This window comes from Trachurus trachurus (assembly GCF_905171665.1).
Source record: "Trachurus trachurus genome assembly, chromosome: 9".
Taxonomy (NCBI): Eukaryota; Metazoa; Chordata; class Actinopteri; order Carangiformes; family Carangidae; genus Trachurus; species Trachurus trachurus.
The window spans coordinates 9,628,514-9,643,873 of record NC_139895.1 but is presented as its reverse complement, the minus strand read 5'-3'; the positions used below and the strand labels follow the sequence as shown (position 1 = coordinate 9,643,873).

Sequence of the window (15,360 nt, the reverse complement as noted above, 5' to 3'; positions counted from 1 at the left end):
GGAATAGAAATGTAGGGATGTGGGGTTTCTTTGTCTTTATTTATGAGCCTGACCATTACGAGTAGCCTACATAAATCTTCTGTATAGAAATACCAGTAAAAAGAATACCAGTAGGCCCAAATGAGGGACACGTTCATACAAAATATGAATTACTTAGTAGCCTATCAGTTAATGAAACAATCACAAATCAAGTTAATTTTAATAAAACAGCCCACAGTGCACACTACTTAATTTGCCAGTAGCCTATAGTTTATCGTACCTCTGATTTTTCCATATGATAATAAAATATTTTTATGAAAATATTTGTCTTACTTTTGTCGATAAGTTTAGGAATATTGTTTCATTTCAGTTGTTTAAAGCTGTATTTTTTTTTAGTGAAACGTGTTTATTTGCTCATTGGATATTTAAAAGAGCAGCTCGACGCCTCTTACATCGGTATGAATTATATAGAGCTACAGGAAGCAGGAGATATGTTATCTTATCTTAGCTTAGTTTAACATGGAAGTAGAGGGAAACATCAAGTAGCACTTTTAAAGCTTGCTACTGTAATAAACATGTCATACTGTATCTTGTTGTGACCGTTTTCACTTTTCGGAGCATTAAACAAAATGCAATGTGTTAATTTGTGATCTTAGGCTGGCTGTTTCCCCACACTTCCAGTGTTTATGCTAAGCTAGGCTAACATATTTTGGCTGTTGGCGGTTATTTAGTTTATAGGGACGAGAATCATTGAACTCTGAGAAAGTTAATCATGTGTGCTACAGGTTCTCAAAAAGGATTTGATATATCAATATCAGACAAGTCAAATATCAAGTATCGATCCAGTGTTAGTCAGGTTCTAGTTTTAACTTGAATTTATTTGGAGTTGATCGTTAATCCTCCGGTTACATAGGCTAACTCTTTAATGAGTTGCAGTAGAAGTGGCAGCAGAACAGTTTTTGCACAGATATTGACATGCAACAGTTGAATCTGTTTCAGTCTTGTAATCTTGTTTCCAAATGAGCTTAGAAATATACTTGAGATGAAGTGCTCTCCTTTTCCAGATTGTACAGGCCACGTGTGTGTGTAAGAGCGTTGCTGTGCAGAATTTAAAATCTTTTCATTTGTTCAGCTCTATGTTTGGTTCATTGACTGTAAATAGTATCTTTATGATATTCACCGTTTGCCATTTAAAAAAAAAATGTTTTGCTTTCAGTCTTGTCTGTTTGATTTAAAAAGTGAAAGAGGACTTGAACTATTTTTGCACTAAGCTCTGCGGGGATGTCTAGAGCAAAACAGCATGACCCTTTAAGCTGAATCTGTACAACACAGCGGACAGTATTCAACCATTCCTGTGAAGCAAAGACAGCCAGATGTGCAGTATTGTGCACATGCACACCTTGCAGATGTTTGCAAAGCTTACTTTACGTGCCATTTTTATTTTCACGACAAAGATGAAGTGATAGCTCTGATGAAGGAATCTTAAAATGTATTGTTTTCTCTTTGAAATCTGCCTTTTGTGGAGGAATCAGCATAAGCTTTTTTTTCTCTCTTTCTCTCTATGTTTTACAATTGATATATTTTGCAAAGAGTCCAGTTGAATTGAACTGTTGATCTTTGCTCAGCAGCCCCTCAGAAGTGTCAGTTTACAGGGCAGGAGAGCTGAGGAGTGAAAGCACGAGCGACCACGATGGAGGATACGATCGGTGTGTTGATCCATTCATTCAACGTCTTCCTGGGTCCTCACTTCACAACACTCCACAACCAAATCACTTCAGATCTCCTACTGTCCGTACTTACAATACCACAAGGGGCATGCAAACACTTTAAAGAAAAAAGCATGTTTTGATATACAAGCTTGCCAAGAACGATACATTTTGTACATTTAGGACATTTAATGTGATGTCCCGTCCTTAGAGAAACCCATAATCAAGTCAACTGCTCGCAAGTTGGATCCATTATTTGATACTGTGTATTTATATGAATGGAACATGCATGTCGTCTCGGTGTTATCAGAAACCTCCGTATTATGTTTACCTCCACTTTGTTTTTAAGTCACGTGTCAAAAAGGGGTTGATCCATTTTGTACTATTTCTTATGAGAAGCGAGTGTCCTTCTCCGTACATAAAATATGAACAAATAAATGCTGCATGCAGCCAGATCTAATGAATGAACGGGTGTTTTTTATTTCTTCGCAGGTCTTCAGGTGACAGAACAAACAATGATCACTCACAGTTGATGTGTAATTCAACAACTGCTACGACGTGTTCAACCGGTAGTAAAACGTTGTGACATCATAGTGAAGTTGTTAAATGAGATTAAACCAAATTCTGCCACAGTTCATGAATTTGAATAGTTTTGTAAATTTTCTATAACATTTGCTTTTTACTGACATCACTGTTTTTTTTTTGTTTTTTTTTACAAAACATGACATAAGACCCCATGAATTTAAAATAACACAAGTAAATTAAATACAATAAAGATTTTTTTTTTAATCAAATAGAAAACAGACATTCATACCATAATTTACAGCAATGTGGTATCAATCTATGACAATAACCCATATCCCTCTATGACACAGTTTTTAAACAAGATTATCTGAGAGGTCTAAATGCAAAACCCTCAGTGTCTCTCTGTGTAGTAGCCTACAGCTTTAGTAAATCAGGAAAAACTGAGTCATGACCCCATAAATTTAAAATAATACAAGTAAATGAAATACAACAAAGATTTAAAAAAAAATCTAATAGAAAACAGACATTCATACCACAATTTACAGCAATGTGGTATCAATCATTGAGAAACACAATATAACAATAACCCATATCCCTCTATGACATCACAGTTTTTAAAAAAAGATTATCTGAGAGGTCTAAATGCAAAACCCTCAGTCTCTCTCTGTGTAGTACAGCTTTAGTAAATCAGGACAAACTGAGTCATGTTTTAACCAAGATACAGTAATTCATTGTGAAGAGAAAAAAAAGCACAAGGAGGGATGAAACGGAAATTGTCATAATGATGATAGAGAATCAAACATGTCTGACAGTTTAACAGGAATTAGCATTTCATTTTAAAAATGTATCATTACTAGCACATGTTTCCCAACTATAAAACAACAGATCAATAAGTGATGAAATCATCAAAAAAGAGAGGCTCAAAAACTAAATCTGCTCACAAACCAACAGCCACAAAAAGGGGGAAAAAATCTAATCATTATAGATATACTAGTATGTTGTGTGACACGAAACAAGATGCTGATAACAGTTTATCTCTTGATGATTATGTGATCATCAAGAGATAAACTCATTTTGTTTTAAGTTTTCTCAGATATTAATCGTGATGGCAAAAATGGACATGATAAAAAAACTGTTCAGTGAATGAAACACAGTATACACACTAAACTAGACTGCTGATCAGTCTAATGAGATATTGATTAATTGTGATTTAAAGATAAAATGACAGCAAAATTAGTTTAGAGTTTAATAAACCTGAAACCATCATGATTAACCTACCTTAACGTCACAGACTGATCTCAGTGCGACAAATTTTGATATCAGAGGTTTCAGCATCACCAGATTTTTCCATTTCGAAAAATGGGAAGAGTTTCTCAGTGAAAGTGTCTCTGTAAGTGTAGATGTGAGTCATGTCTTCAGGGTCGTAGAAGGACACCTCCCCCCTGTCATAGTCCAGCTGGACTCTGATCCTCTGGAGACTCTTCTCCACTGTCACAGTCTTATCATCACCATTGGTGTATTCTCCATCACCATACAATAAACACCAGACTCCATATTCTGGTGAAGCTACTCGTTCTCCCTTCCTGTCGACTGACTCTTTAGCCAAACCCACGTTCCAGCGAGGATGATCTCCCACCTCCACCTCCCAGCTGTGTTTCCCTGAGCTGAAGCCCTCAGAGCCCTGAACAGTGGCATACTTAGTGTTTCTCTCTGGATTGTCAGGAAGCTGCTGCTCTTTGTCTCCATATCTCACACTGGTCAGATCATCAGACAGATGGAGCCATCCTCTTGCAGTGTTTGGGTCCAGGATGACAGGAGTGAAGTGGACCTTCTCCTTGATCTTCTCCCAGACTCTGAAGGACAGGTTGCCCAGGTGTTTGGCCTCATCTATCAGAGCTCCTGAGAGCAGCTGTGGATCTGACAGTGAGCACTGGGCTCTGGCTCTGGTCTGAGTGGCTTTATAACTGCTGAGGAACGCCACCTTGTGTTTCTGCAGCTCTTCTTCAACAGCACAGATACTGTCTGACAGAGAGGAGATCTGCTCCTCAATCATCTTCATCTCTCTGCTCATAGTCTTCCCCTTCTGCTCCTCTTCCTCCCTCAGAGCTGCCAGTCTGGACTCCTCTTCCTCTTTCAGGAGCTGGTGGAGCTTGTTGAACTCTGCTCTGATCTGCCTCTCTGTGGACAACAGCTGCTTCTTGGAGTGTTGAACCATTTCATTGTGTGTTTTCTCCACTTGTTTGTATTTTTTCCTCTTGTCCTTCAGAGACTTTAAGTCAGATTTCAGCTGCTGCTTCAGGTCACTGACTGCTTCTTCTACAGGAACCACCTTGTGACTCTGGTGGTGAGGAAAATCACAGACGGTGCACACAACTCGATCTTCATCCTTACAGAACAATTTAGATTCCTCTTCATGTTTACTACAGACCACCTCATCCTTCTTTCGTTTTTTCACAGGTGAACCACTGCTTTCCCCCTCAGCAAAGGAGCCAGCAATGGAGTCAGTCTCTGATGATCCACATTTCTGTCTCCCAGCAAAGGAATCAGCCAGATCCTTAAGTGTAAAATTGACATCTGGATAAGACTTTGAAGATCGTCTTTTACAAATGGGACAGTTTTTGTTTTTAGCTTGTTCCCAGAATTGTTGCAGGCAGCTTGAACAGAAGCTGTGGTTGCAGCTCAGAGACACAGGATCTCTGAAAGTCTCTGAACACACGTGGCAACTCAGGAAACTTTCAAAGAGAGCAACTTTCTCAGCCATTTCGGCAAAACTCACCAAGTTACTGAGTCCTCAACTTTCCTCTTACAGTCCTCTAAACGTGTGTTTTTCAGTAGAGATCTCACTCCCTGTAATGGCGTCTCAGCTCCGATCGACAATGTCACATATACTTTCAGTTTCATCGACCTCTGTACTTTAACACACAGTCATGTTGTGTTTTCACCAGCAGGTAGAGCTGTGGACACGTCCAGTGGAGTACTTACTACTTCATGTTCTGCTTGTTTATCTGCTGCAGTTTTTACATTAATGTTTTATTCACTCAAAGTCATGTGGATCTTTTTCATTTATTGGTTAAACATTTTTAAAACAACATCAGGGTAAACACTTCCGCTTTTATTTTAATATAATATGAAGAAAATCACAAGGCAGGAGATTCAAACAAAAATGAAACTGAAATAAGAGAAAAATAAAACATTTGTGTCAGTTTGTCAGTAAACATTGTAGCCTATTGTAAAAAGAAAAATATATTTTTCTCAGGTGAACCTCAGGAAAGAAAGGCTGCATGGAAATGTTCCACAATAATTACCATTCCCAAGGTTATGAACCCCCCGGAATTACAAGCATTCAGACCACTTCACTTCTCTTGTAGTGAAAAGTCTTTAAAAAAAAACAAGGTTCTCTCTCTGGTTGTAGACAAACTTGATCCTCTTCCGTTTGCCCACCAAAGAAATAAGGGAGTGGATGATGCAAAACTTTTTATCCTTGATAAAATATATAAACACCTGGAGAAACCTAATGTCAGGCTTTTATTTGCCGATTTTTTTAAATTTATTTTTGGGGTTTTTAATAAGATGCAACAATATATTTTAATCGAGAGACTAGTGTCTTATTTTAATCTGCATGATCAGCTTTTAGCCTTGCTTTTAAATTTTTTAACAAACAGGACACGGCAGGTTTTAGTCAATGGGGTCTTTTCTAAAACTCTGGTCTCCAACACTGGTTCACTACAAGGATGTGTCCTCTCTCCATTACTTTGTATTTTATATACTGACAGCTTCAGGTGCCTTAAGACAGATAGCTTCCTTGTTACATTTTTAGATGACACTGTTGTTGTCATTCTTCATGGCACAGAGTCAGATCATGGTAATGCTCTTCCTGATTTCATTAAGTGGTGTGGCAACAATTTTCTTGACCTTAATGTCTCAAAAACTAAGACAGTGGTTATTGATTTTTAGGAAACATAAAGCAAACACCACTGTAAGCACGATTCATAGTGAGGACGTAGAAATTGTTGAATCATATAAATATCTTTGTCTTATCTTACCTTGATCTTAATTTGCACTGTCCCGCACTTTTTTTTTCTCTTTGAAATCTGCCTTTTGTGGAGGAATCAGCATAAGCTTTTTTTTCCCTCTCTCTCTATGTTTTACAATTGATATATTTTGCAAAGAGTCCAGTTGAATTGAACTGTTGATCTTTGCTCAGCAGCCCCTCAGAAGTGTCAGTTTACAGGGCAGGAGAGCTGAGGAGTGAAAGCACGAGCGACCACGATGGAGGATACGATCGGTGTGTTGATCCATTCATTCAACGTCTTCCTGGGTCCTCACTTCACAACACTCCACAACCAAATCACTTCAGATCTCCTACTGTCCGTACTTACAATACCACAAGGGGCATGCAAACACTTTAAAGAAAAAAGCATGTTTTGATATACAAGCTTGCCAAGAACGATACATTTTGTACATTTAGGACATTTAATGTGATGTCCCGTCCTTAGAGAAACCCATAATCAAGTCAACTGCTCGCAAGTTGGATCCATTATTTGATACTGTGTATTTATTTATATGAATGGAACATGCATGTCGTCTCGGTGTTATCAGAAACCTCCGTATTATGTTTACCTCCACTTTGTTTTTAAGTCACGTGTCAAAAAGGGGTTGATCCATTTTGTACTATTTCTTATGAGAAGCGAGTGTCCTTCTCCGTATATAAAATATGAACAAATAAATGCTGCATGCAGCCAGATCTAATGAATCAACGGGTGTTTTTATTTCTTCAGGTCTTCAGGTGACAGAACAAACATGATCACTCACAGTTGATGTGTAATTCAACAACTGCTACGACTTGTTCAACCGGTAATAAAAAGTTGTGGCATCATAGTGAAGTTGTTAAATGAGATTAAACAAAATTCTGCCACAGTTCATGAATTTGAATAGTTATGTAAATTTTCTATATTTGCTTTTTACTCTCTTAAGACATTACTGTTTTGTTTAGTTTTTTACAAAACATGACATAAGACCCCATGAATTTAAAATAATACAAGTAAATTATATACAATAAAAAATGTATCAAATAGAAAACAGATATTCACACCATCATTTACAGCAATGAGGTATCAATCATTGAGAAACACAATACAACAATAACCCATATCCCTCCATGACATCACGCAGTTTTTCTGAGAGGAATAAATGCAAAACCCTCAGTGTCTATCTGTGTAGTACAGCTTTAGTAAATCAGGACAAACTGAGTCATGTTTTAACCAAGATACAGTATTAATTCATTGTGAAGGAAAAAAGCACAAGGAGGGAGGAAACAGAAATTGTCGTAATGATGATAGAGAATCAAACATGTCTGACAGTTTAACAGGAATTAGCATTTCATTTTAAACATCTGATGATAAAATGTATCATTACTGGCACCTGTTTCCCAACTATAAAACAACGGATCAATAAGTGATGAAATCTTCAAAAAAAAAAAAAAATGAATACGTGGTTCAAAATCTAAAACTGCTCATGTACAAACGGTCACAAAATGGAAAAACATCAGTACAGTGGGGGTGGATAAATATTTTCCGGTATGTTGTGTGACACGAAACAAGATGCTGATAATCAGGACAATAAACATGTGAACAAGTTTGTCTCTTGATGATGACAATGTGATACACTCTCAACATTTTGTTTTACAATTTCTCAGATATTGATCTTGATGGTAAGAATGGACATGATTATAAAAAATCAGTTCAGTGAATGTTACACAGTATACACACTCAACGACACTGCTGATCAGTCTAATGAGATATTAATTAACTGTGATTTAAAGACAACATAACAGGTGAGCAGGTGTAGAAGCAGCTTGGCTGTAAAGTGTCATGATGAGTTTAGAGTTTTATAAACCTCAAACCGTCATGATAGAAAAACTAACATCCCTGAACATCACAGACTGATCTCAGTGGGACATATTTTGATATCAGTGGTTTCAGCATCACTAGACGGTCCAATACTGAAATATGGGAAGAGTTTCTCAGTGAAAGTGTCTCTGTGAGTGTAGATGTGAGTCATGTCTTCAGGGTCGTAGAAGGACACCTCCCCCCTGTCATAGTCCAGCTGCACTCTGATTTTCTCTGGACTCTTCTTCACTGTCACAGTCTTACCATCACCATTGGTGTATTTTCCATCACGATGACATAAACACCAGACTCCATTTTTTGGTGAAGGTAAATACTCTCCCTTCCTTTCAACTGACTCTTTAACCAAACCCACACTCCATTCAGGATGATCTCCCACCTCCACCTCCCAGCTGTGTTTCCCTGAGCTGAAGCCCTCAGAGCCCAGAACATCTGCAAAGTAATTGCATCTCTCTGGATTGTTAGGAAGCTGCTGCTTTGTGTCTCCACGTCTCACACTGGTCAGATCATCAGACAGATGGAACCAGGGATATGCAGTGTTTGGGTCCAGGATGACAGGAGTGAAGTGGACCTTCTCCTTGATCTTCTCCCAGACTCTGAAGGACAGGTTGCCCAGGTGTTTGGCCTCATCTATCAGAGCTCCTGAGAGCAGCTGTGGATCTGACAGTGAGCACTGGGCTCTGGCTCTGGTCTGAGTGGCTTTATAACTGCTGAGGAACGCCACCTTGTGTTTCTGCAGCTCTTCTTCAACAGCACACATACTGTCTGACAGAGAGGAGATCTGCTCCTCAATCATCTTCATCTCTCTGCTCATAGTATTCCCCTTCTGCTCCTCTTCCTCCCTCAGAGCTGCCAGTCTGGACTCCTCTTCCTCTTTCAGGAGCTGGTGGAGCTTGTTGAACTCTGCTCTGATCTGCCTCTCTGTGGACAGCAGCTGCTTCTTGGAGTGTTGAATCATTTCATCGTATGTTTTCTCCACTTGTTTGTATTTGTTCCTCTTGTCCTTCAGAGACTTTAAGTCAGATTTCAGCTGCTGCTTCAGGTCACTGACTGCTTCTTCTACAGGAACCACCTTGTGACTCTGGTCATGAGAAACCTCACAGACGGTGCACACAGCTCGATCTTCATCCTTACAGAACAATTTAGGCTCCTCTTCATGTTTACTACAAACCACCATTCGTTTCTCATGTTGCTTTTCTGTCTCTGATGACCCAGATTTCTGTCTCCCAGCAAAGGAATCAGCCAGATCCTTCAGAGTAAAATTCACATCAGGCAACTCCTTTGAAGATTTCCTTTTACAAATAGGACAGTTTTTGTTTTCAGCTTGTTCCCAGAATTGTTGCAGGCAGCTTGAACAGAAGCTGTGGTTGCAGCTCAGAGACACAGGATCTATGAAAGTCTCTGAACAAACGTGGCAACTCAGGAAACTTTGAAAGAGAGCAACTTTCTCAGCCATTTTAGCAAAACTCACCGAGTTACTGAGTCCTCAACTTTCCTCTTACAGTCCTCTAAACGTGTGTTTTCCAGTAGAGATCTCACTCCCTGTAATGGCGTCTCAGCTCCGATTCATAGTGAGGACGTAGAAATTGTTGAATCATATAAATATCTTTGTCTTATCTTACCTTGATCTTAATTTGCACAGTCTCACACTTTTTTTTTCTCTTTGAAATCTGCCTTTTGAGGAGGAATCAGGATAAGCTTTTTTTTTTCTCTCTCTATGTTTTACAATTGATACATTTAGCAAAGAGTCCAGTTGAATTGAACTGTTGATCTTTGCTCAGCAGCCCCTCAGAAGTGTCAGTTTACAGGGCAGGAGAGCTGAGGAGTGAAAGCACGAGCGACCACGATGGAGGATACGATCGGTGTGTTGATCCATTCATTCAACGTCTTCCTGGGTCCTCACTTCACAACACTCCACAACAAAATCACTTCAGATCTCCTACTGTCCGTACTTACAATACCACAAGGGGCATGCAAACACTTTAAAGAAAAAAGCATGTTTTGATATACAAGCTTGCCAAGAACGATACATTTTGTACATTTAGGACATTTAATGTGATGTCCCGTCCTTAGAGAAACCCATAATCAAGTCAACTGCTTGCAAGTTGGATCCATTATTTGATACTGTGTATTTATATGAATGGAACATGCATGTCGTCTCGGTGTTATCAGAAACCTCCGTATTATGTTTACCTCCACTTTGTTTTTAAGTCACGTGTCAAAAAGGGGTTGATCCATTTTGTACTATTTCTTATGAGAAGCGAGTGTCCTTCTCCGTATATAAAATATGAACAAATAAATGCTGCATGCAGCCAGATCTAATGAATCAACGGGTGTTTTTATTTCTTCTCAGGTCTTCAGGTGACAGAACAAACATGATCACTCACAGTTGATGTGTAATTCAACAACTGCTACGACTTGTTCAACCGGTAATAAAAAGTTGTGGCATCATAGTGAAGTTGTTAAATGAGATTAAACAAAATTCTGCCACAGTTCATGAATTTGAATAGTTATGTAAATTTTCTATATTTGCTTTTTACTCTCTTAAGACATCACTGTTTTGTTTAGTTTTTTACAAAACATGACATAAGACCCCATGAATTTAAAATAATACAAGTAAATTATATACAATAAAAAATGTATCAAATAGAAAACAGATATTCACACCATCATTTACAGCAATGAGGTATCAATCATTGAGAAACACAATACAACAATAACCCATATCCCTCCATGACATCACGCAGTTTTTCTGAGAGGAATAAATGCAAAACCCTCAGTGTCTATCTGTGTAGTACAGCTTTAGTAAATCAGGACAAACTGAGTCATGTTTTAACCAAGATACAGTATTAATTCATTGTGAAGGAAAAAAGCACAAGGAGGGAGGAAACAGAAATTGTCATAATGATGATAGAGAATCAAACATGTCTGACAGTTTAACAGGAATTAGCATTTCATTTTAAACATCTGATGATAAAATGCAAACACTTTAAAGAAAAAAGCATGTTTTGATATACAAGCTTGCCAAGAACGATACATTTTGTACATTTAGGACATTTAATGTGATGTCCCGTCCTTAGAGAAACCCATAATCAAGTCAACTGCTTGCAAGTTGGATCCATTATTTGATACTGTGTATTTATATGAATGGAACATGCATGTCGTCTCAGTGTTATCAGAAACCTCCGTATTATGTTTACCTCCACTTTGTTTTTAAGTCACGTGTCAAAAGCGAAGCGTTTTCACACTACATTTATGAGCCTCCGCGCGCACCGTGAAACTCTTTGACTGGTGCAAGACAGACTCATGTTTTCATTCATCAAGATTCGAAGACGATCAGATACTGTCGTAGTCCCGACCATAAACGGTGATTCGGCGGCGTTATTCTCATGACCCGCCGCGAAACTGAAAGTAAGGAAACACTGGTCGGCTCACCCAGCATTTCCGCCACCACTAATAATAACAAATTGATGATAGAGACAAAACGATATATTTATCGAAAATGGGCCCATTAACAAGTGTGGGTAACGTAGATTCATCCACATTAATATGAGACTTTTTTATTGTCGCAGAATTTTTCGTTCTGCTGATGGAGAAACTCCTCGTTGTCCCTTTAAACAAGATTATCTGAGAGGTCTAAATGCAAAACCCTCAGTGTCTATCTGTGTAGTACAGCTTTAGTAAATCAGGACAAACTGAGTCATGTTTTAACCAAGATACAGTATTAATTCATTGTGAAGAAAAAGCACAAGGAGAGATGAAACGGAAATTGTCGTAATGATGATAGAGAATCAAACATGTCTGACAGATTTAACAGGAATTAGCATTTCATTTTAAACATCTGATTATAAAATGTATCATTATTAGCACATGTTTCCCAACTATAAAATAACAGATCAATAGGTGATGAAATCATCAAAAAAGAGAGGCTCAAAAACGAAAACTGCTCACAAACCAACAGCCACAAAAAGGGGGAAAAAATCAAAACATTAACAACTATATAATAGTATGTTGTGTGACACGGAACAAGATGCTGATAACAGTTTATCTCTTGATGATGATGTGATACACTCTTAGCATTTTGTTTTAAGTTTTCTCACATATTAATCGTGATGGCAAAAATGGACATGATAAAAAAAAAACAGTTCTGTGAATGTTACACAGTATACACACTAAACTAGACTGCTGATCAGTCTAATGAGATACTGATTAATTGTGATTTAAAGACAAAATGACAGAAAAATTTGTTTAGAGTTTAATAAACCTGAAACCATCATGTTTAACGTACCTGAACATCACAGACTGATCTCAGCGCGACAGATTTTGATATCAGAGGTTTCAGCATCACCAGATTTTCCAATTTCGAAAAATGGGAAGAGTTTCTCAGTGAAAGTGTCTCTGTAAGTGTAGATGTGAGTCATGTCTTCAGGGTCGTAGAAGGACACCTCCCCCCTGTCATAGTCCAGCTGGACTCTGATCCTCTGGAGACTCTTCTTCACTGTCAAAGGCTTACCAACACCATTGGTGTATTTTCCATCACCATACAATAAACACCAGACTCCATCTTTTGGTGAAGCTCCTCGTTCTCCCTTCCTGTCAACTGACTCTTTAGCCAAACCCACCGTCCAGCCAGGATGATCTCCCACCTCCACCTCCCAGCTGTGTTTCCCTGAGCTGAAGCCCTCAGAGCCCAGAACATTGGGATACTGAGTGTTTCTCTCTGGATTGTCAGGAAGCTGCTGCTTTGTGTCTCCATTTCTCACACTGGTCAGATCATCAGACAGATGGAGGATGGGATATGCAGTGTTTGGATCCAGGATGACAGGAGTGAAGTGGACCTTCTCCTTGATCTTCTCCTTGATCTTCTCCCAGACTCTGAAGGACAGGTTGCCCAGGTGTTTGGCCTCATCTGTCAGAGCTCCTGAGAGCAGCTGCAGATCTGACAGCGAGCACTGGGCTCTGGCTCTGGTCTGAGTGGCTTTATAACTGCTGAGGAACGCCACCTTGTGTTTCTGCAGCTCTTCTTCAACAGCACACATACTGTCCGACAGAGAGGAGATCTGCTCCTCAATCATCTTCATCTCTCTGCTCATAGTTTTCCCCTTCTGCTCCTCTTCCTCCCTCAGAGCTGCCAGTCTGGACTCCTCTTCCTCTTTCAGGAGTTGGTGGAGCTTGTTGAACTCTGCTCTGATCTGCCTCTCTGTGGACGACAGCTGCTTCTTGGAGTGTTGAAACATTTCATCGTATGTTTTCGCCACTTTTTTATATTTTTTCCTCTTGTCCTTCAGAGACTTTAAGTCAGATTCCAGCTGCTGCTTCAGGTCACTGACTACTTCCTCTACAGGAACCACCTCGTGACTCTGGTGGACAGAAACCTCACAGACAGGACACACAACTCGATCTTCATCCTTACAGAACAATTTAGGCTCCTCTTCATGTTTACTACAGACCACCTCATCCTCCATTTTTCTTTTTTTCACAGGTGAACCACTGCTTTCCCCCTCAACACAGATGTAGTCAGTCTCTGATGATCCAGATTTCTGGCTCCCAGTAAAGGAATCAGCCAGATCCTTTAGTGTAAGATTGATATCTGGATAATCCATTGAAGATCGTCTTTTACAGATGGGACAGTTCTTGTTTTCAGCTTGTTCCCAGAATTTGTTCAGGCAGCTTGAACAGAAACTGTGGTTGCAACTCAGAGACACAGGATCTCTGAAAGTCTCTGAACACACGTGGCAACTCAGGAAACTTTCCAAGACAGAAGCTTTCCTAGCCATTTCAGCAAAACTCACCGAGTTACTGAGTCCTCAACTTTCCTCTTACAGTCCTCTGAACGTGTGTTTTCCAGTAGAGATCTCACACACTGTAAGGGCGTCTCAGCTCCGATCAACACTGTCTGATTTATTTTCACTTCCTCTCTACCTGTGTCACTGAATGTCACCTGTCCTGTTCTGCTTGTTTGTTTGCCAGCAGTTTTACATTACTGTTTTATTCATTCAAAGTCATGTGGATCTTTTTCATTTATTGGTTAAACATTTTTGAAACAACATCAGGGTAAACACATCCGCTTTTATTTAATTATTTGCCGATTTTTCTTCAGCTTTTAATGAAGAAGATGGCGGCGCGCGTTGACGCAGTGGCTTTTGGCTCGCTATTCCAGTGTGTGTTTGTGTGCTTGATTGTACTATGGATGTATGGGTACGCCGTAGCCGAGCAGCTCTACAGCCGGACAACCCTACTGGACATCAGCTGGAGGCATCGACCCGGGGTAACGGCCGATTTCCAGCGGATGAACAATATACCTCCGGACATAGCGAGACCGCCGGGGAGCCCCTGGATTGTTGTCGGCCCCGAGAGGCAGCGCAGGTGGCGGCGTGAGCGAAAGCAGAAGCGAGGCTGCTGGGCGGGTCTGCTTGCTAAGCTAAGGAAGCAGCCCCACAGACCGCCGATCCCCAGCATATTCCTCGCTAATGCCAGATCAATCACCAACAAAATCGAGGAGATGGAGCTAAGGTTGGCAGCCGACAACAGCGTACGAGACTGCTGTGTACTGGTCATCACGGAATCCTGGCTGAATCCGCGGATCCCAGACGCAGCGGTGCAGCTAGCGGGGCGCTCTCTCCATCGCTCTGATAGGAACTCTGACTCCAGTAAGAGCAGGGGAGGAGGTCTGTGTATGTTTGTTCACAATGACTGGAGCACAAACTGTAGAACAATCCACACTCATTGCTCTCCCGACCTGGAAGCAATGACTGTCCTGTGCAGACCATTCTACCTCCCCAGAGAGCTGATGGCAGTGATCATCACTGCTGTCTACATTCCACCTGACACCAACGCCAGTAAAGCCTTAGACCTTCTCCAATGCATCATCAGCAAGAAGCAAAGGTCCTACCCTGATGGTGTCCACATTGTTGCTGGAGATTTCAATCATGCCTGCCTTAAGACTGTGCTCCCCAAATTTTTCCAACATGTGAAGTGCGCCACCAGGGGGAAAAACACCTTGGACCGTGTCTATTCAAATCTGAAATCTGCATACAGAGCAGTACCACTCCCTCACCTGGACTTATCAGACCACCTCTCCCTGCTTTTAATCCCATCCTACACCCCCCACAATAAGAAAACTAGGCCCACCATGAAATACATAAAGACCTGGCCTGAGGATGCGCTGCCCCAACTACAGGAGTGTTTTGAACGCACTGATTGGGATGTATTTGAACAGCTGGACCTGGATGGGCACACAGAGG

At 40.1% G+C, this 15,360-nt stretch overlaps 3 protein-coding genes across 3 annotated transcripts; all 3 read right to left on the bottom strand.

The window, feature by feature from the left end:
* Window positions 1-3,495: 3,495 nt before the first annotated feature.
* Window positions 3,496-5,008, bottom strand: LOC310991922 (nuclear factor 7, brain-like; the record flags this gene model as incomplete). Its single annotated transcript, XM_083979851.1, has 1 exon — window positions 3,496-5,008. The coding sequence occupies exon 1, from the start codon at window positions 4,969-4,971 to the stop codon at window positions 3,496-3,498; it is 1,476 nt and encodes a 491-aa protein (XP_083835977.1). The 5' UTR covers window positions 4,972-5,008.
* Window positions 5,009-8,144: 3,136 nt separating this feature from the next.
* On the bottom strand, window positions 8,145-9,601 carry LOC310990758 (nuclear factor 7, brain-like; the record flags this gene model as incomplete). The annotated part of the gene is made up of 1 exon (XM_083978249.1): window positions 8,145-9,601. The coding sequence occupies exon 1, from the start codon at window positions 9,570-9,572 to the stop codon at window positions 8,145-8,147; it is 1,428 nt and encodes a 475-aa protein (XP_083834375.1). The 5' UTR covers window positions 9,573-9,601.
* Window positions 9,602-12,411: 2,810 nt separating this feature from the next.
* On the bottom strand, window positions 12,412-13,893 carry LOC310991920 (nuclear factor 7, ovary-like; the record flags this gene model as incomplete). The annotated part of the gene is made up of 1 exon (XM_083979849.1): window positions 12,412-13,893. One exon carries the CDS (start codon window positions 13,891-13,893, stop codon window positions 12,412-12,414), a length of 1,482 nt encoding a protein of 493 aa, XP_083835975.1.
* Window positions 13,894-15,360: the final 1,467 nt, after the last annotated feature.